This window comes from Schistocerca americana, chromosome 2 (genome assembly GCF_021461395.2).
Source record: "Schistocerca americana isolate TAMUIC-IGC-003095 chromosome 2, iqSchAmer2.1, whole genome shotgun sequence".
Lineage (NCBI taxonomy): Eukaryota > Metazoa > Arthropoda > Insecta > Orthoptera > Acrididae > Schistocerca > Schistocerca americana.
This window is the reverse complement of record NC_060120.1, coordinates 176,028,215-176,049,648: the sequence shown is the minus strand read 5'-3', so window position 1 is coordinate 176,049,648 and position 21,434 is coordinate 176,028,215. Positions and strand designations below refer to the sequence as shown.

Below are 21,434 nucleotides of genomic sequence, written 5' to 3'. Positions count from 1 at the left end.
AATATCAACTCTGTAACTTTATTTGCTTAAAAATATATTAAATTTAAATGATCAGTATTTTCAGTTAAGCATCAGATCATTTCCTCCACACAAAACACATTGAACGACGACAGCATGACACCTTATTGAATCATTAGGTAATAGAATATTTGTTGTAAATTTTAGTGCATAATATTTGTTTTTGTTCTTTATTTATTTATCAGAAAGCACATTCGTGCGAGGCTACTGGCCGTGTCATTCAAAGTTAAGAAAGAAATTGTATTGGTTTTATCTAAAAGAATTTAACGTTTATTATGTAATGGATATTATTGTTACTTTATTTAGAACGTGAAAGTGGTCAAGCTTTGATTATTTAAATATGTTAAAATGTAAAGTAATGTAGAATAAGCTGTAGCCAATCAGATGGACGGCTTCAGGAAAAGGAACTGCGCTAGTCAGTTGAGCGAAGATGTTCGGCGCGCGGGAAACGCGGTCGGAGACGGGCAGAGGGCAGTTCTAGTCGAGACACTAAAGGGGACAGTTCGGATTGAGACGCGAAAGCGGACAGTCGGTCTTTAGGCAGCTAGAAGGTGAAACGACATAGGAAATTTCGCGTTGTGTGGTATCGCAGGACTTAGTCTCTGAGCGGTGAGCAGCCGCGCGCCTGTAGCGAACTCTTAACTTTTCGTGTAAATATCGAGGTAGGGTATTGTGTTTCGCGATGAGATTGTGAATGATTGAACTATGCCAAATAAATATGCGTTCTAGTTTAACAGTAACTTTAAATACGACCACTTTCGCTACTAGTTTGCTTTCTGAATGAACATCATTCTAACCAAATCGCAGCTGTATGGCCTACATCATTTATGGGTCATTAATTGAGTTCCCGATATTATTATTACTGTTATTATATGTTATGTTCACTTTGTACTTCACAAACTTACCATCAGCTAGACAATTTAACCAAAGGGTCACAAGTGTCTAATTTATGGCGTGTAATGCGACACGTGCGGTTCAACCCCTAGACGAGTTTGCGCCAAGACATTTCGACAAAGAGGAAACGCATGTGGGCCCGAACTTCTTTGGGATGTTAGTTTGCAGATGGCATGATGGTATTTGTCACGCTATACGACATGACATCATGTATCATGTTACTTTATTTGGCATGATGCATTATATTACGTCGCATCGGTACTAATAGCAACAATTTAAAAAGAGCGAATACGTTGAGGCGTAGCGCTGTATACCGATCCTGCCTTGGAGGCTGTTAAGTGGGAGATGTGTCTCAGAGCTGGATAGTGACAGATGGTGACGCGAGACTGGACGCGCACGTAGTTTATATATCAGCCGATAGAGGACAATATTGGATAGGGGGACTGTGATTTAGCTTCGATTGTGCCCACTAGAGTGCACTAAAGTAATAGAATGTTTTTCATAAACTGTTCTAGTATTTTCATAAAGAGTTATTATGACTTTTTGTGTATGTAAAATGTTGTAAATGTGTTTTAGCAGTATGAAGGATGCGTGAGTGTGGTTTAAGGTTAATATGAAGATAATTGTTTAATGAGTTATGTAGTGGGATTTAGTGTGGGAACATTTCGAAGAAGTATGGATGTGGACAAAGGGGATTTTTGTAGAATAGATTTGTAAAGTAAGTTTATGGTAAAGGGAAAGTTAATTCAGGTATGAATAACAATAATAAATAACTTTATGCATAAACAAAACTTCAGCACATTAGATAATTACGTCGGTAAAAAGTGCAGTCGTTAGGTTTACTATTTTGCGATTGGTTATTGATGAAAAGCGCGGACTGACGCGGAAGAATGTTGTTTTGCTATTGGCTGTTGAGTAAACTGACCAATGGTAAAGCAATATTCTTCGCGCGCCTTTCTCTGCTGGTAGAGAAGACTTAGAGTATTCTAGAGAGGAGTCGGAGCATAGCCATGAAACAGGGACGTGTGTAGTAGTAGTTCCGACGGAAATGATAAGTTGCCGGATCTAGCAGTGTTTCATACACCAAAAGTGTTGTAAAGTGACGGCATAATTATTCCGATGGGTGTGTAGAAATTTCGGAATTCTTAAGTGAATTTTGTGACGAGAAAAGACATAAATTCCGCGTGTCGTATTGAGCAGGTCGGTGACGAAAAATTATGACTGTATTAGCTACCGACAGACTTAATATTTGTCGAGCATTCTCAATCAAAAACAATCCGTATTTTTGTAGCTGTTACGTTTCCTGGAAATGCAACACCAAAAACTTGCTAACGTGAGTGAAAGGGCTTGTGAGTGACTGTGTTAAGACTAGCACGGGCTTGGCAGTGATACTTGTTCACCTAAGTTTCAGAATATATTAGTTACAGACAAAATTTCCAACTTTTCATTTGTGTGAAAACTTTCTCCCGAAACGTAGATTAGTGACTTCAATTGCAGCTGGTTCAAGTCGAAGTACAGTAGGTTTCGCTCGGCTTCCCTACTGATTATCTGCTGACAAATGTTCACAGGTAGGTGCAGGTTCGTCGTAAAGGGACGGAAGGAACCGCGCCGCCGCAACGTCAGGATGTTTTGATTTAAATGTATTTGGTGGTGCCAGATAAGTCGAGAAGCCAGTTTCCTTCTTTTACGTCCCTAACTCTGCCCAAGACATATTTGCCTTGTTTGTCATACGACAGAAGCATTTTTCATTCTGGCCATTAACGAAAGGCTCCTGATGGGCAAGTATACCCGAAGGAATTTGCGGAATTTCTTCCTCGCCAAATTGAGGCCGTTATCAAGGCTTGAGGCGGAGTGACATGCTACTAGCGTGATGTCCCTTGGGATGGCAAACGTTTTGTGCAGTGAGCGTAATTATCTGTAGGATACAGCATACAAATGCCCTATAGAACATGGGATTAACTGAAGTAGAGTTGGTACTCACGTTGGCCGTGGCGACAGAGTCGGCGGCCGTGATGTCCCGGCTGGTGGAGCCGTAGTAGAAGCGCCGCACTTCCCTGGCGGCGGCTGCGCGCTGCTCGGGGGTGTGCAGCGGGATGTCGGGCCCCACGCGGTCCGCGAAGTGCGCGCTCAGGTCCGCCAGGGCGCGGCCGGTCGACAGCTGGCCGCTCGTCGCCCCCAGCAGCGTCCACGGCAGCGACATCACTGACCCCCAAACAACAACAACAACATCGCTCCTCAGATCTCCATAGAACTCCGCTCCCTGTTCGTAAGTACACAGCCGCCGTTACGAAAGTGGCGTGCAAAAAACCTCAAATTGACCTGAAGTGTACTATACGAGGGGCGTTTGAAAAGTCCGTGCAAAGTCCGACAGATGGCAGCACCGGCGCGTAACGAGGTCATGTTTAGTTAGTAGCATCTTTGGAAAGAACGCACACCAAGTTTCAGCCATATTGGTCTATTTCTTTGTGTTTGGCATTCGTGTGGATCAAGTGATTGTCAAAAAATGGAGGAAGAAGAATTTCGTGTGGTGATGAAACATTACTTTATGAAAGGCAAAACGCCTCAGGAGACTAAAGAGAAGCTTGATAAACATTACGGTGACTCTGGACCTTCGATTAGAACAGTTTATAAGTGGTTTCAAAATTGTCGGAGTGGCCATAGAGGCTCAAGTGATGCTGAACGTTCTGGACGCACTGTGTGGGTTACAACTCCAGAGGCCGGCCGGAGTGGCCGTGCAGTTCTAGGCGCTACAGCCTGGAACTGCGCGACCCCTATGGTCGCAGGTTCGAATCCTGCCTCGGGCATGGATGTGTGTGGTGTCCTTAGGTTAGTTAGGTTTAAGTAATTCTAAGTTCTAGGGGACAGATGACCTCGGCAGTTAAGTCCCATAGTGCTCAAAGCCATTTGAACCATTTTGAACAACTCCAGAAATCACTGATAAAATCCATTATATGGTGAGGGATGACAGAAGAGTTAAGATGCGTGAGATTGCTAGTCCTGTGGGCATCTCGAATGAACGGGTACGTAATATTTTGCATAAACATTTGGACATGAGAAAGCTATCCACAAGATGGGTTCCGCGATTGGTAATATTTTGCATAAACATTTGGACATGAGAAAGCTATCCACAAGATGGGTTCCGCGATTGCTCACGCTTGACCAAAAACGGAATCGTGTGAAGTGTTGCAAGGATGGTTTGCAGCTGTTCAGAAAGAATCTGCAGGACTTTAAGCGTCGTTTCGTCACTGTGGATGAAACATGGTTACATTACTATACTCCTGAGACCAAACAACACTCTAAACAATGGATTACGAAGGGAGAATCTGCACCAAAAAATGCGAAGACCATTCCTTCGGCTGGAAAGGTTATGGCGACTGTCTTTTGGGATTTGCAGGGGATAATCCTCATCGAATACCTGGAAAAGGGTTAAACTATTACACGTGCATATTATTCATTGTTATTGGACCATTTGAAAACCGAGCTGCAAGGAAAACGCTGGCGATTGGACCGCAAAAAAGTCCTTTTCCATCACGACAAAGCATCAGCACACACCTCAGCAGTTGTGGTCGCAAAATTAATGGAAATAGGATTCCAACTCATTTCACATCCCCCCCTATTCTCCAGGCTTGACTCCCTCGGACTATTATTTGTTTCCCTATTTGAAGAAATGGCTGGCGGGGCAAAGATTTTATTCAAATGAGGAGGTGATTGCAACAACTAACAGCTATTTCACAGACTTGGACAATTCCTATTATTCAGAAGAGATCAACAAATTAGAACAGCATTGGACGAAGTGTATAAGTCTAAAAGGAGACTATGTCGAAAAATAAAAAAAGGTTTACCCCAAACAAGTAAGTAGTTTTTATTTTTGCACGGACTTTTCAAACGCCCCTCGTATTCATGAATATGCAAGTGATTAGCGTTTCAGTGCAACAGCACAGAGCAGATAGACGCAACTCCATCTACACTGCCTGACACAAAAAAATGGAGCACCCAGAAGGGTAGGAGGAATCAGAATGAAACTTCACGGGTTTAGAGGGTATGTGACGTTGCTTCAATCATTCCAACATCGAGTCAAATTTGCAAAGACGTTACCAGTGTGAGCTCACTTATCAGTGTGACTTTGGACCCTCTGTGACCAGGATGAAGGCAATGATTCTGTTGGGAAAGGTCTCGTAAAGCCGCCATAAATTCCCCTGAGGAACGCTGGCCCACAACTGTAGTAAGTGGTCCCTGGTAACAGGGGTACTGGCACTGAGACAGAGTTGGCGTCTTAGCTGGTCTCAGATTGGTGACAGATCTGGGGATCTTGCTCACCATAGGAGTACCTCAACATCACATAGGCAGTTCATCTCTATCAATCTGTACGACGTTTGGACGAGCATTGCACTGTTCAAAAATAGCACCACAATACTGTCATATGAGCAGTAACACATGAGGACGCAGGATTTCTTTGATGTACCGTTGTGCTATTTGACTTCCCTTAATCATTATCAGATGTCACCTGACGGAACATCCAATGCTCCCCCACACCATGGCGCCACAAGGAATAGTATTGTGCCCTTCCAAAACATTGGAACAATGGGACCTTTCCACAGACTGCCACCATACTCGCCAAAGATAGTCATCCATAGTAGTGCAGAGCTGTAATTCACCACTGAACACAGTGCAGCCCCATTCATCAGCAGCCCATGCTTCCCAGTCACGGCAGCACTCCAAACGCAGCTGCTGCTGTTGTGGTGTTAACGGCAACTCTCACATGGGACTATAATTACCTAAAACAAAGTGCTTGGTGCACAATACAGCGATCCTCCATTGTGGTACTCAGATGTGATCGACTGGAAACTTGACGACTAGCATGCCTGCCCTCACGTGCTCATGCTGCCAAAATTGGGCCACTGTCACAGCTGAATGCATTACAAGTCTGTATATTGCACGATGTGACCAGCCAGCCGAAAGGAGATCCACAATGAAGCCTCTTTTAAACTTGTCAGGTGCTAATAACACAGTATCAAACGAATATACGGCATCTCTGTGTCCTTTACAGTGATCACTCAACGTCTGATACTGTTCACGCTGGTTATATGCCCTATCTGGCTTGGTAACAACCTTAAACACAAACAATACTTGTGAAAACTGGTGGGTGTTCTACCTGTAAGGGAGTATCAGAGTACTGAAACCATAATCATTTACACTGTCCAGTGGCATAATCGCCAATTTCGGCCAGCAAATATACTACTGTGGACTTTTTGTTGGGCGGTTAGTAGGTGAAGTTAACATGTTAGTTGCTGGTCGGGGCTTAGTCCAAGGTGTTTTAGTGTATTAGTTAACTGTGTAGGATGGTCATGAATGGTAAGGTAAAAGTCATGAAGATGGAAGATGTAGTTGGTCCATTCTGCACACATCAAAAAAGTTTTGCATCACCCAGATTCGCAGAACTCTTGAAGACAGATGTTGGCTGTGGATATTGTATCACAGATACAGTCCCTTTGACTGTTCAGAGATGTCACTAAACCTGCCCAAAGATGTAAACGACCAGGCATGAGCAGCGCCTATTAGACGACAGCCGATCAGTTCCAGTCATTCCACCAGTAAGGAGGTAGACAGCTCATGTTGTCTGTGGTTCAGCCATGCGTAGACAGTCAATACCGCGGTTCGATGGCGTCCACATTGTTACTTTGTGCCAGGAAGGGCTCTCAGCAAGGGAAGTGTCCAGGCATCTCGCAGTGAACCAAAGCGATGTTGTTCAGACATGGAGGAGATACAGAGAGAGACAGGAACTGTCGATAACATGCCTCGCTCAGGCTGCCCAAGGGCTACTACTGCAGTGGATGACCGCTACCTATGGATTACAGCTTGGAGGAACCATGTTGAATAATGCTTTTTGTGCAGTCACAGGATGTCGTATTACAACTCAAACTGTGTGCAATAGGTTGCATGATGCGCAACTTCACTGCCAACGCCCATGAGGAGGTCCATGCAGCGTGGTACAGTTGGGCCCAGCAACATGATGAATGGACCGCTCAGGATTGGCATTATGTTCATTTCACCGATGAGTGTCACATATGCCTTCAACCAGACAATCGTCGGAGACATATTTGGAGGCAACCTGGTCAGGCTGAACGCCTTAGACACACTGTCCAGTGACTGTAGCAAGGTGGAGGTTCCCTGTTGGTTTGGGTTGGCATTATGTGGGGCCGACATATGCCGCTACTGGTCATGGAAGGCGCCGTAATGGCTGTACGATACGTGAATGCCATCCTCCGACCGATAGTGCAATCATATCGGCAGCATATTGGCGAGTCATTCGTCTTCATGGACGGCAATTCGCGCCCCCATCGCCCACATCTTGTAAATGACTTCCTTCAGGATAACGACATTGCTCGACTAGAGTGGCCAGCATGTTCTCCAGACACTAACCCTATCGACCATGCCTGGGATAGATTGAAAAGGGCTGTTTATGGACGACGTGGCCCACCAACCACTCTGAGGGATCTACGCCGAATCGCCGTTGAGGAGTGGGACAATTTGGACCAATAGTGCCTTGATGAACTTGTGGATAGTATGCCACGACGAATACAGGTATGCATCAACGGAAGAGGACGTGCTACTGGATATTAGAGGTACAGGTGTGTACAGCAATCTGCACCACCACCTCTGAAGGTCTCGCTGCATGGTAGTACAACATGCAATGTGTGGCTTTCATGAACAATAAAAAGGGTGGAAATTATGTTTATGTTGATCTCTATTCCAATTTTTCCGGAACTCTCGGAACCGAGGTGATGCAAAGCTTTTTAAATGTGTGTTTAATTATTGCCTGCGTTTTGGATGGGATGATCTTGATGAGCCATTGGTTATACCAAGAGGTAGAATGATTCAGGTGGATTTGGAGATATTATTGGGATTTCTGGAGCGTAGGGATAGTAACGAACCTATGTTGTTGTTGTGGTCTTCAGTCCAAAGACTGGTTTGATGCAGCTCTCTGTGCTACTACATCCTGCGCAAACCGCTTCATCTCCGATTAACTACCGAAATCTACAACTCCCTGAACCTGCTTACTGTGTTCATATCTTGCTCTCCCTCTAAAATTTTTACCCCCCTCTACTTCCTTTCGATACTAAACTGGTGCTCCCTTGATATCTCAGGATATGTCCTACCAACCGACCCCTTCTTCTAGTCAGGTTGTGCTACAAATTTCTTTGCTCCTCAGATCTGTTCAGTACTTCCCCATTAGTTACATGATCTACCCACATAATCTTCAGCATTCTTCTGTAGCACCACATTTCAAAAGCTTATATTTTCTTTGTGTGTGAACTGTTTATCGTCAATGCTTCACTTCCATAGAGGGCTACACTCCGCACAAACATTTCCAGAAAAGACTTCCTGGTACTTAAATCTATATTTGATGTTGACAAATTTCTCTTCTTCAGAAACACTTTTCTTGCCATTATCAGTCTCCATTTCATATCCGCTCTGTTTCGGCCATCATCAGTTATTTTGCTGTCCAAACAGCAAAACTTGTCTACTACTTTAAGTGTCTCATTTCCTAATCTAATTCCCTCAGTATCACCTGACTTATTTCGACTACATTCCATTATCCTTGTTTTGCCTTTGTCTATGTTCATCTTATATCCGCCTTTCAAGACCCTATCCATTCCGTTCACCTGCTGTTCCAAGTCCTTTGCTTTCTCAGAGAGAATTACTCTTACGACTGCCGTCTGGTTTCTGTACAAGTTGTAAATAGTCTTTAGCTCCCTGTATTTTACCCATACTATGCTCAGAATTTCAAAGAGAATATTCCAGCCAACACTGCCAAAACCTTTCTCTACACTACTGGCCATTAAAATTGCTACACCACGAAGATGACGTGCTACAGACGCGAAATTTAACTGACAGGAAGAAGATGCTGTGATATGCAAATGATAGGCTTTTCAGAGCATTCAGACAAGGTTGGCGCCGGTGGCGACACCTACAACGTGCTGACATGAGGAAAGTTTCTAACCGATTTCTCATACACAAACAGCAGTTGACCGGCGTTGCCTGGTGAAACATTGTTGTGATGTCTCGTGTAAGGAGGAGAAATGCGTACCATCACGTTTCCGACTTTGATAAAGGTCGGATTGTAGCCTATCGCGATTGCGGTTTATCGTCTCGCGACATTGCTGCTCGCGTTGGTCGAGATCCGATGACTTAGCAGAATATGGAATCGGTGGGTTCAGGAGGGTAATACGGAACGCCGTGCTGGATCCCAACGACCTCGTATCACTAGCAGTCGAGATGACAGGCATCTTATGCACATGGTTGTAACGGATCGTGCAGCCACGTCTCGATCCCTGAGTCAACAGATGGGGGCATTTGCAAGACAACAACCATCTGCACGAACAGTTCGACGACATTTGCAGCAGCATGGATTATCAGCTAGGAGACCACGGCTGCGGCTACCCTTGACGCTGCATCACAGACAGGAGCGCCTGCGATAGTGTACTCAACGACGAACCTGGGTGCACGAATGGCAAAACGTCATTTTTTCGGATGAATCCAGGTTCTGTTTACAGCATGATGATGGTCGCATCCGTGTTTGGCGACATCGCGTTGAACGCACATTGGAACTGTGTATTTGTCATCACCATACTGGCGTGTCACCCGGCGTGATGGTATAGGGTGCCATTGGTTACACGTCTCGGTCACCTCTTGTTCGCATTGACGGCACTTTGAACAGTGGACGTTACATTTCAGATGTGTTTCGACCCATGGCTCTAGCCTTCATTCGATCTCGCAAATACCTACATTTCAGCAGGATAATACATGACCGCATGTTGCAGGTCCTGTACGGGCCTTTCTGGAAACAGAAAATGTTCGACTGCTGTCCTGGCCAGCACATTCTCCATATCTTTCACCAATTGAAAACGTCTTGTCAATGGTGGCCGAGCAACTGGCTCGTCACAATACGCCAGTCACTACTCTTGAGGAACTGTGGTATCGTGTTGAAGCTGCATGGGCAGCTGTACCTGTACACGCCATCCAAGCTCTGTTTGACTCAATGCCCAGGCGTATCAAAGCCGTTATTACGGCCAGAGGTGGTTGTTCTGGGTACTGATTTCTGAGGATCTATGCACCCAAATTGCGTGAAAATGTAATCACATGTCATTTCTAGTATAATATATTTGTCCAATGAATACCCGTTGATCATCTGCATTTCTTCTTGGTGTAGCAATTTTAATGGCCAGTAGAGCATAAACGTAGGTTTGCCTTTCCTTAACTTATCTTCTATGAGAACTCATAGGGTCAGTATTGCCTGACTTGTTCCTAAATTTCTCCGGAATTCAAACTGATCTTCCCCAAGGTTGGCTTCTACCAGTTTTTTCCATTCTTCTGTAAAGAATTCGTGTTAGTATTTTGCAGGCGTGATTTACTAATCTAACAGTTCAGTAATATTCACACCTATCAGTGCCTGCTTTCTTTGGAATTGGAATTATTATACTCTTTTTGAAATCTGAGGGCATTTCGCCTGTTTCACACATCTTGCTCACCAGATACAAGAGTTTGTCATGGCTGGCTCTCCCCAGTATATCAGTAGTTCTAATGGAATGTCGTCTACTCTCGGGGCCTTGTTTCGACTTAGATCTTTCAGTGCCCTGTCAAATTCTTCTCGCAGTAATATCTGTACATATTTAAAATTGAAGTCCTTCGTTGCAATTTTTTATCTGTATGGGTGGCTAATCTCAGGAACTACTGTAGGAGTTTTGACATGGTCTTCACTTATGGATAGACTAATTCATTAGGGTTTGTGTGTGTAATTTATAATTATAGCGACGATAAATGTGTTATTATGTTTTGTTGTCTGTTCCATTTTTAATTGGCTTTTGGAGCGATATGTCGTGGCAGTGATGGGAGCTGTAAGCTGGTCAGCTACAGAGGAAGCGGTATCTGATGGGAAAAGCAGTAAAGGAAACAGCTGCCGCAAACCCAGAGAACACTGAAGCTTGATCAGAATCTGCACATCTATACATGTCTTCTATCTCTACATATTATTAATATGTATTCGATCTGTATGTGGAAGCTAACCTCAAAATCTATTGTATGGGTTTTCACTAATAGATAAACTGATTCACATTCAGTACACCACGAAAATCGTCTGGCGATATATACTTAATGCTATCCATGTGAAGCCCAAGATGTTCTCCATCACATACAGTGAACTGCCAGAACATTATGATCACCGACCGGCTATCGGTATAATCCTGTCCAGGAGACAGCAGCGTCACCTGACGAGGAATGACTGCTAGTCAGACACACACATGGTGCAGTAGTGTCAGTGGGCATGAAGTCCGTGTGTAGAGTGGGGAAGGTGCGCAGTATATCTGAGTTCGACCAAGGGTAGATATTGGTGGCCCGGAGTCTCAGCACTAGCATTTCGGAAACTGTGCTACTTGTCTGGTGTTCAAGGAGTGCTGTGGTGTGTGTGTGTGGCGAAACCAAGGTGAAACAACGTCCAGGCGTCGTGGCGTTGGGCAGCCACCCTTCCTTACAGATGTCGGGCGACGTAGGCTGGGCAGACTGGTAAAACAGGGCAGGTTGCGATCTGTGATGGAACTAACATCAGATTTTAATGCTGGGTAGAGTAGAGGTGTGTTTGAACACACACTGCACCGTACAGTTTTAATGATGGACCTCCGCTGCCAATGATCCATGCGTATGTCAATGTTAACACCACAGCATTGGCAGCTATGTCTGAAATGGGCACGTGACCATAGGCACTGGACGTTGGCGCAGTGGTAGAACGTTGCTTGGTCTGATGAATCCCGATACCTTCTTCGTCATGCCGACGGGAGGGCGTGAATCCGTCGTCTTCCAGGGGAACAGCTCCTCGACCCCTGTACTGCGGGACAGACACAAGCCGGCGGTGGCTTCATTATGCTCTGGGAAGCACTGACGTAAGCATCCACGGGTCCAGAGGAGCTAGTTCAAGGCCAAGGAGTATCATACGCTCCTTCATGACGATCATGTTGCCCGACTGCCGCGGCATTTTTCAGCAAGATAATGAGCCATGTCACAAGGCCAGGAGTGTGATGGAGTGCCTCTAGGAACACAGTGGCGCGTTCAGCTGATGTGCTGGTTCCTCGACTCGCCAGATCTGAAACTGATCGAACTCATCTGGGATGTGACTGAACGTGGCGTCAGAGCTCATCGCCACCTCCCTGGAATTTACGGGAACTAGGTGACCTGTGTGTGCAGATGTGGTACCAACTCTCTCCTGCGGCCGAGCGGTTCTAGCCGCGCTGCTGCTACGGTCGCAGGATCGAGTCATGCCTCGGGTATGGCTGTGTGTTATGCCCTTAGGTTAGTTAGGTTTAAGTAACTTCCTGGCAGATTAAAACTGTGTGCCCGACCGAGACTCGAACTCGGGACCTTTGCCTTTCGCGGGCAAGTGCTCTACCATCTGAGCTACCGAAGCACGACTCACGCCCGCTACTCACAGCTTTACTTCTGCCAGTACCTCGTCTCCTACCTTCCAAACTTTAGAGAAGCTCTCCTGTGAAACTAGCAGAACTAGCACTCCTGAAAGAAAGGATATTGCGGAGACATGGCTTAGCCACAGCCTGGGGGATGTTTCCAGAATGAGATATTCACTCTGCAGCGGAGTGTGCGCTGATATGAAACTTCCTGGCAGATTAAAACTGTGTGCCCGACCGAGACACGAACTCGGGACCTTTGCCTTTCGCGGGCAAGTGCTCTACCATCTGAGCTACCGAAGCACGACTCACGCCCGCTACTCACAGCTTTACGTCTGCCAGTACCTCGTTTCCTACCTTCCAAACTTTACAGAAGCTCTCCTGCGAAACTAGCAGAACTAGGAGACGAGGTACTGGCAGACGTAAAGCTGTGAGTACCGGGCGTGAGTCGTGCTTCGGTAGCTCAGATGGTAGAGCACTTGCCCGCGAAAGGCAAAGGTCCCGAGTTCGAGTCTCGGTCGGGCACACAGTTTTAATCTGCCAGGAAGTTTCATATCAGCGCACACTCCGCTGCAGAGTGAAAATCTCATTCTAGGTTTAAGTAGTTCTAAGTTCCAAGGGACTGATGACCTCAGATGTTAAGTCCCATAGTGCTTAGAGCCATTTGGACCATTCGAACCAACTCCCTCCAGTGACCTACCAAGACCTCATTGCTTCCACGCCACGAGACGTCGCCTGGTGTTATCCGTGGCAGATGTGGGCACACCGGCTATTAGTTAGGTGGTCATTATGTTCTGGCTGATCAGTGTACAGTAGATGCAGCTATCCTACTAAAAACTACAACTCAGCGCTGTTGAAAACCCTTTAGGCCTACTCTCAAACGGCATTGCATCTTGAGGAGCAGATGTAGCAGGCCCTACTCACCGCGTGTGATGAAGAGGCACTCAACACTGGTGGAGCCGATTAGGAGCGGCACCTGCGAGAAGTTGCCGCGCTCCTGCAGGACGGCGGGAGAGTCGGTGAGGAAGGCGCCCTCCACGTCGGGCTCTATGGCTGGTGTGAAGGCGCACGTGAAGACGCGGCCTGCGTCCTGCAAGCAACACCACGGCATGACCTTCGGTAGCGCTCACTGAGGCCGAGGCATAGACTATAAACATCTATGGAATGAGCATTCGGATGTGCAGAACTACAATTGAGGGGTTTGGCGCAAGAAGGAGGCAGCTCCACTTTTTGGCTCTATTGAGTCGAACATTCTATCACATACAAGAAAAGCCCCTTTGTTTGGTGCAAGAAAGAGGCAGCTCCACCACTAGCTTCAGAGAAATCCAACAGATGGAGCTGCCTGTACTCCGAGTTTGCATGAAAACAGAGGCAACTCCGGGAGCTGTCTCGTTCTTCCCCCGAACAATAGCAGGAAGGAGGTTGTGTTACGTATTATTCAGCAGACCGGTCTATACATGGCGCGTTTCATGTCACTGAAGTGGACCAGAGATTTATTTTCCACTTTTTTGACACGTTGAAGAATTTTTTTTTGTAAAGAACCATTACGTGTCATTATCGAGATTGTCTCTTCCCCCCTAAAGGCCAAAAGTTTAAAGATGTCAAAGAGCTGGTCAGAAAGTATGTTGGGCAAAACGAAATGTGGTTTTACGACCAGTTGACGTCAGATGCTTCAAACGATCCTGAGGTGACTGAAGGGGAGCTAGAAGACTGAAGAAGAACTGTAGAATTAATGTATTATGCCAATAATGATGTACTTTCTTTATTAATAAATGTTTTTTAAACTGAAATATGCTTAATTATGAACAAAATGTCCCTACAAAGAGTTTTTCATTCACTTTGGAGCAAAACGGAGACAGCTCCAAAACTTAAAACTCTATTGCACGTACCTGAGTGCATGCATTTGTGTGTATTCTCGTCATTAGTATTAGATACCCTATAGCCTAAAACAAGGCTAACAACTTTTTCGTTTTGGTGAAAACTGAATTTTTAAAACGTTTTTTTAAATTTGCCACAAACTGGAGAAAGTGGAGCTGCCTCCTCCTTGCACCAAACCCTTCCATTCTCTCCACATCTCCTGCAGCTAAAGTCACGTGATTTTGAGACGGCGCACTTTAGCTCATATAACATTTAGCGTGTTTTGAGTGTTATTATTTCGCTGCTACTGATATATCACCTTCAGAAGTATCGTGAAACTATGTATATGCGTTTTACATATATATTAACAATTTGATGCCAGGAACTGAAGTTGGCTTAAAGATGTGGAGAGCAATGGTATTATACTATTTCGACATAGTATCACAGCTCAGACTCCACTTTATTTACGTTTTTTCTGTAACGGAATAAGAAGTGGCAGCCAACAATATTTTTTTGCGTTTCCTGTTGCATTTGCATATTTTCGAGTCTTTGTTCTAATTAATTCCGTTACAATGACACTGTAGACGGCGGTGATGTGTCACGAAGAAACAACTCATTTCGAACTATGAAATACTTTCAGTAAATACGGTAAGCCATTTGCAACACCTTCTGTGCATTATTATTACACTATTATTGTCAGTTTTTCTTTATTTACCCTTTTTATAGACCAGCAAAATATCTAAAACATTTATTCGCATTGTCATCACAAGAGTAAAATCATACCACGGAACAGAGAGTATACAGAATGGAAACTCGGTTGCAATCTATGCATCTGTCTACCATAACTTAGACAGGTGGATCAAGAAGAGGATGAGCTTAACAATGCAGCCACGGCAACAGCAACTTCTAGTTAATCCAAGGGTATTTTCGTTTCATCAGTCCGCTGTAACGTGTCTTCAGATTTAGTTGAAACTCTTAGCTTTTCATTGAGAGGTGCTGCCAATAATGCTAGACTGTGCACAAAATGTCGACAGAAGTTTTTCAGCCCCAAGAAACAATGTAATTCTGTTGTTGTAGTGAACTTCGGGAACGGAGAAATAGTTTCGAATCTGTCCTGAGGTAGCTGAATTCCTAGTTCATTGATATGGTATACTAACAGAATTTTACAACCATTGATTCAAAGACATATTTTTGTGGTTTAGTCATTAATCCATATTCTTGTGCTGGATGCTCTGTCTCATTGGACGACATCGCAAGTGGTCATCAATTTACACGTAACAAAAATCTGAATCTCTAGTTACTTAATCCGTGACGTGCTAGAAAGTATGGGTGGCATTGCGTAGTCCGAATGTCATTCTCCCAAATTCCTGAAATCCGAAAGAAATGCCAACAACAGTTTTGGATACATCTTCCCATGCAGTTTGTGTATGATAAAAAGCACAGAGCGCAGTTTTGTCCTTGTACAAGGTAGCAAATGATTATAATATGACAATATCTAAAGGTCAAACAAAGATAATCGCGTTCCATGATAAGGAGCATTTAAGAGCAAAAGTAATAATTGATGACAAACTGCTAGAATAAGTAAATACTCTTAAATACCTGACATGTGAGATCTCAAATGCTATACAAAGTGATCAGAAATACAAATTGCAAAAATTCCAGAAGTTGCACTCTGCTCAAAAAAGTTAGGAAAGAGACAGTACTAAAATTTTATAATGTAGTGACAGTACCAGTTCTAACGTAATTGTCATTGACGTGGACTCTTAGCGCCAGTCAAAGGAGGAGGATTGAAGCAGCAGACATGAGACTCCTAAGACCACTAACTGATTGCAGACCCATAGACTACAGAAAAAATAGTGAAATAAGAAAGAAACTGGGAGTCGAAGTCATACTACAGAAAACAGAGGAGTACAGAAAGAAATGGCATGAAGTAATTTAAAGGACTTCAGAAGAACGAACACCTAAATTAATATACAAGTATTTACCTGAAGGGAAAATAAATGTTGGGTATCCTTAGAAGAGATGGAAAGATCAGCTGCAGTCTATCGAAATTGGAACAGGCAAGGATGCCTAAAAAACTGGATAGGATGATGATAATAAAAATAATGTCCCGTCGGGTAGATCGTTCGCCGGGTGCAAGTCTTTCGATTTGACGCCACTTCGGCGACTTGCGCGTCGATGGGGATGAAATGATGATGATCAGGACACCACAACACCCAGTCTCTGAGCGGAGAAAAATCTCCGACCCAGCCGGGAATCAAACCCGGGTCCTTAGGATTGACAATCTGCCGTGCTGACCACTTTTTAAAATTTTTTTTTTAATACCATTTTGTTCATTTCCGTTCGTTGTATCTGCTCTGGGCGGACGTCGAAAGACACCCGTTTCAGTTTGTAGTTGATCCATTAAGTCAGTTTTTTTAATTACAGAGGGCAGCTAGCCCTCTGACCGAACACGCTGAGCTACCGTGTCACCACTCAGCTACCGGCAGCGGACGTGATAATGATATAAAGTACGGACACGGTCGATCGTCGAGAAAACAGTCTTAGCAAGAATGTGCTTAGCAAAGTCTTCTATATGTGGCACAGGATAACGATCATGTATCGTTCTGTCGTTAAGCTGACGACAGCACCACATGGGTGCCACCTATAATTTTTATTAGGAGAATATGGACTGAAGAGGCTAGCTGCTATTTGAAGGGCGACAGATCCCTTGTGCTAACATAAAAGCAAACTCTTGCTTTGGGGGCTTTAGCTTTTCCAGATGCAGATGACACGGCCATGCATGAACGTACGGTCATGGCGTAGTGACAATGCGATGTAATGTTAATGTTGAGTGTCTTGCCGGTACTGGAGCAGGCGATGGGGAGGTGATTTCAGGGAAGCGGGTCATTGTATGGTGAATCACCTGCAATCATTTTGACGCCAGCTTAGATGGCATGGTGTTGCAACTGTGTTCCAAAATCTAGCAGGCAACGGCTACGACGATGTGGGAGGAAACTCTAAAAAGAGAGGAAGTCCTCTCCAACAATCGAGTACAGTAAATCGGCAACACTGAATCTCCACATGAATTCATGCCGAAGACTGAAGTTCAGATGTAAGTTGAGGTAGCCGTATGACTTAATGGGAGATCCATTCGCAGTATACAGGTAATTGCCATCGGTATTTCACCATGGAGGGTGACTAGGAGGGTAAACAGAGATAAGTTGCAGTGTTAATGATAAACTGTGGCTCAGTAGAGTGTTCGGTTATAAACAGTCGACTGCTGTCCGGTTTGAATTCAGTCGCTGTCGCTATTGATTTCCGGCGGCGGTTCGCTTGTCACAGGGTGGTCGGCACTGCTGAGCCTCAGCTCCAAATTGTTTGTGATACCAGCAGATATTCTCCCTTATGGGCAAACTCATTTTTCTGCTGGATGAGCGTCGCTGTTATGGCACACGTGTGGAGCGGAGTATTTGCTGGTCCGTGACTTGCTTAGACGGTTCAGCTACTTGTGCTTGCAGTGCTTCCAGAGATGTCTCTGCAGGATCTCTGTTCTGGAGGGCATGGTGGTGACGCCCGTCGGTGGATACATATTGACTGCCGGTCAGCAGTTTGAGCAACAGCGTCGAGGTCACCAGCGCAGACTGCGAGTATTTTCTGTGCAACCGGAGGTAAGCGTGATCGCTAAACATTGAAAAGTCAAAACATTATGACCACTGCCCACCGCGACGTTGGATGCCGCCTGGTGGCGTTGCGGGCACGTGACGCGAAGATGTTGTTGTTGTTGTGGTCATCAGTCCTGAGACTGGTTTGGTGCAGCTCTCCATGCTACTCTATCCGGTGCAAGCTGCTTCGTCTCCCAGTATTTGCTGCAGCCGACATCCTTCTGAATCTGCTTAGTGTATTCATCTCTTGGTCTCCCTCTACGATTTTTACCCTCCACGCTGCCCTCCAATACTAAATTGGTGACCCCTCGATGTCTCAGAACATGTCCTACCAACCGATCCCTTCCTCTAGTCAAGTTGTGCCACAAACTCCTCTTCTCCCCAATTCTATTCAATACCTCCTCATTAGTTATATGATCTACCCATCTAATCTTCAGCATTCTTCTGTAGCACCACATTTCGAAAGCTTCTATTCTCTTCTTGTCTAAACTATTTATCGTCCACGTTTCACTTCCATACATGGCTACACTCCATACAAATACTTTCAAAAACGACTTCCTGACATTTAAATCTATACTCGATGTTAACAAATTTTTCTTCTTCAGAAACGCTTTCCTTGCCATTGCCAGTCTACATTTTATATCCTCTCTACTTCGACCATCATCAATTATTTTGCTCCCCAAATAGCAAATCTCCTTTACTACTTTAAGTGTCTCATTTCCTAATCTAATTCCCTCTGCATCACCCGACTGAATTCGACTACATTCCATTATCCTCGTTTTGCTTTTGTTGATGTTCATCTTATACCCTCCTTTCAAGACACTGTCCATTCCGTTCAACTGATCTTCCAAGTCCTTTGCTGTCTCTGACAGAATTACAATGTCATCGGCGAACCTCAAAGTTCTTATTTATTCTCCATGGATTTTAATACCTACTCCGAACTTTTCCTTTGTTTCCTTTATTGCTTGCTCAATATACTGCATTTTTATATTTTCCCCTTTCATCAATTAAATTCAATATTTCTTCTGTTATCCAAGGGTTTCTACTAGCCCTCGTCTTTTTACCTATTTGATCCTTTGCTGCCTTCACTATTGCGTCCCTCAAAGCTACCCATTCTTCTTCTACTGTATTTATTTCCCCCATTCCTGTCAATTGTTCCCTTATGCTCTCCCTGAAACTCTGTACAACCTCTGGTTCTTTCAGTTTATCCAGGTCCCATCTGCTTAAATTCCCATCTTTTTGCAGTTTCTTCAGTTTTAATCTACAGCTCATAACCAATAGATTGTGGTCAGAATCCACATCTGCCCCTGGAAATGTCTTACAATTTAAAACCTGGTTCCTGAATCTCTGTCTTACCATTATATAATCTATCTGATACCTTTTAGTATCTCCAGGGTTCTTCCATGTATACAACCTTCTTTCATCATTCTTGAACCAAGTGTTAGCTATGATTAAGTTATGCTCTGTGAAAAATACTACCAGGCGGCTTCCTCTTTCATTTCTTAGCCCCAATCCATATTCACCTACTATGTTTCCTTCTCTCCCTTTTCCTACTCCCGAATTCCAGTCACACATGACTATTAAATTTTCGTCTCCCTTCACTATCTGAATAATTTCTTTTATCTCATCATACATTTCATCAATTTCTTCGTCATCTGCGGAGCTAGTTGGCATATAAACTTGTGCTACAGTAGTAGGCGTGGGCTTCGTGTCTATCTTGGCCACAATAATGCGTTCACTATGATGTTTGTAGTAGCTTACCCGTACTCCTATTTTTTTTATTCGTTATTAAACCTACTCCTGCATTACCCTTATTTGATTTTGTATTTATAACCCTGTATTCATCTGACCAAAAGTCTTGTTCCTCCTGCCACCGAACTTCTAGCGAAGATATGGGCTGCAAATTGGGAAATCCATTGAGATAAGCGTCTTTGACAGAGGGCAGATTATTACGAGGGTGAGTCAAATGATAACCTTAAATTTGTAATAACAAATCGAAATTTCGCGCCGTTATCTTGTAAGTTGGTAGGCGTGCTACAAACAGCGTGCAGAATGGCCTATAGGTGGCAGCATAGTGCTGATGCACACATACCGTCGCAGTATTAATATAGAGATGGCCGCCCACTTGTGACTTGCACCAGGGAAGAACAGCGTTCTGTTATTTGGTTTTTCGTAGTGAAGGTGTGAAACCTATTGAAATTCATTGATGAATGAAGATTCAGTACGGTGATGCATGTTTGTCGCAGCAGCAAGTCTACGAATGGAGTAGGCAGTTCGCAAATGGTGTGACTTCAGTGGTAGATGCTCCTCGTCCAGGTCAGGCACAACGAGTTGTGACTCCACAGAACATTGCAGCAGTTGAAGCCATAGTGAAGGAAAACCGCCGAGTGACACTGAATGGCATTGGAGCATGTTTACGGATTAGTCATGGGTCAGCACACTACATTGTGCATGATGTGCTCCAGTTCCACAAAGTGTCTGCAAGATGGGTGCCACGGCAGCTGACTCCTGAAATGAGAGAACATGTTGATGCTTGTGAAGAACTTCTTCGGCGCTTTGAACGAGAAGGTGATGGCTTCCTTGCAAGAATCGTTACTGGTGACAAAACCTGGGTTCACTTCCAACAACCGGAAACGAAGAGAGCGCGCAAGGAATGGCGCCATTCCTCATCACCTAAACCAAAGAAATTTCGAACAGAACCATCAGCAGGGAAGGTTATGCTGACTCTCTTTTGGGACGAAAAGGCGTCATTTTGGAGCATTACATGCACTGTCACCAGTGCATCATACACAGATCTCATAAAAAATCATCTGCAGCCTGCAATCAAATCAAAGCGACGTGGATTGCTATCAGCAGGTGTTCTTTTGCAACATGACAATGCAAGGCCCCACACTGCCCGTACAACAGTTGCAACAATCACAGACCTGCATTTTGAGTGTCTTCGTCATCCACCATACTCACCAGACCTTGCCTCAAGTGATTTCTATATGTTTGGACCACTCAAAGACGCAGTGGGACGAAAGAAGTTCTGTTCTGATGAAGAGGTACGCCACGCGGTGCATGAGTGGTTGCGCGGACTAGCAAAAGAATTTTTTTCTAAATGTATTTATGCGCTTTGTAAGCGCTGGAGGACTTGCATTGAGCGTGGGAGAGACTACGTTGAAAAGTGATACAGCTTTGTACCACTTCTGCACAATAAATACTATTTAAAAAATATTTAAATTTTTCATATGACTCACCCTCATATTACGCAGAGCCTGTGAACGAGTATTTCGAGAATGGAGAAGGTGGTGCTACTATCGTGAGCAGCTACGGAAAGAGGTACGAGGCGCATCCAGAAAGTAAGTTCCCCCCCCCCCTTTTTTTAAACAAAGACAACGTAGTTACATGAAAAACTTTGTTCGCAACAGGTACAGCAATGTTTGAGCTTTTTTTCAACAAAGTCACCAAAAGAATTGAGACATTGTCACATTCTGGGATCAACTTTTGTATCCCTGTGTCATAGAAGTCTGCCGCCCGTGAATGAAACCAGTGTGTGACGCTCGTCTTCAGCTCTTCGTCGTTGTCA

General features: G+C 44.4%; 1 protein-coding gene across 2 annotated transcripts in view; it reads right to left on the bottom strand.

Moving 5' to 3' along the window:
- The window catches only part of LOC124588910 (esterase FE4-like), a 292,280-nt gene that overhangs the window by 76,589 nt on the left and 194,257 nt on the right, over positions 1-21,434 (bottom strand). For both annotated transcript variants that reach the window (XM_047131505.1, XM_047131506.1), the window contains 2 exons: positions 13,290-13,455; positions 2,894-3,114 (listed from right to left, as the gene is read on the bottom strand). In XM_047131505.1, the coding sequence (XP_046987461.1) occupies positions 2,894-3,114; positions 13,290-13,455 (387 nt within the window). The remainder of the gene's footprint in view (positions 1-2,893; positions 3,115-13,289; positions 13,456-21,434) is intronic.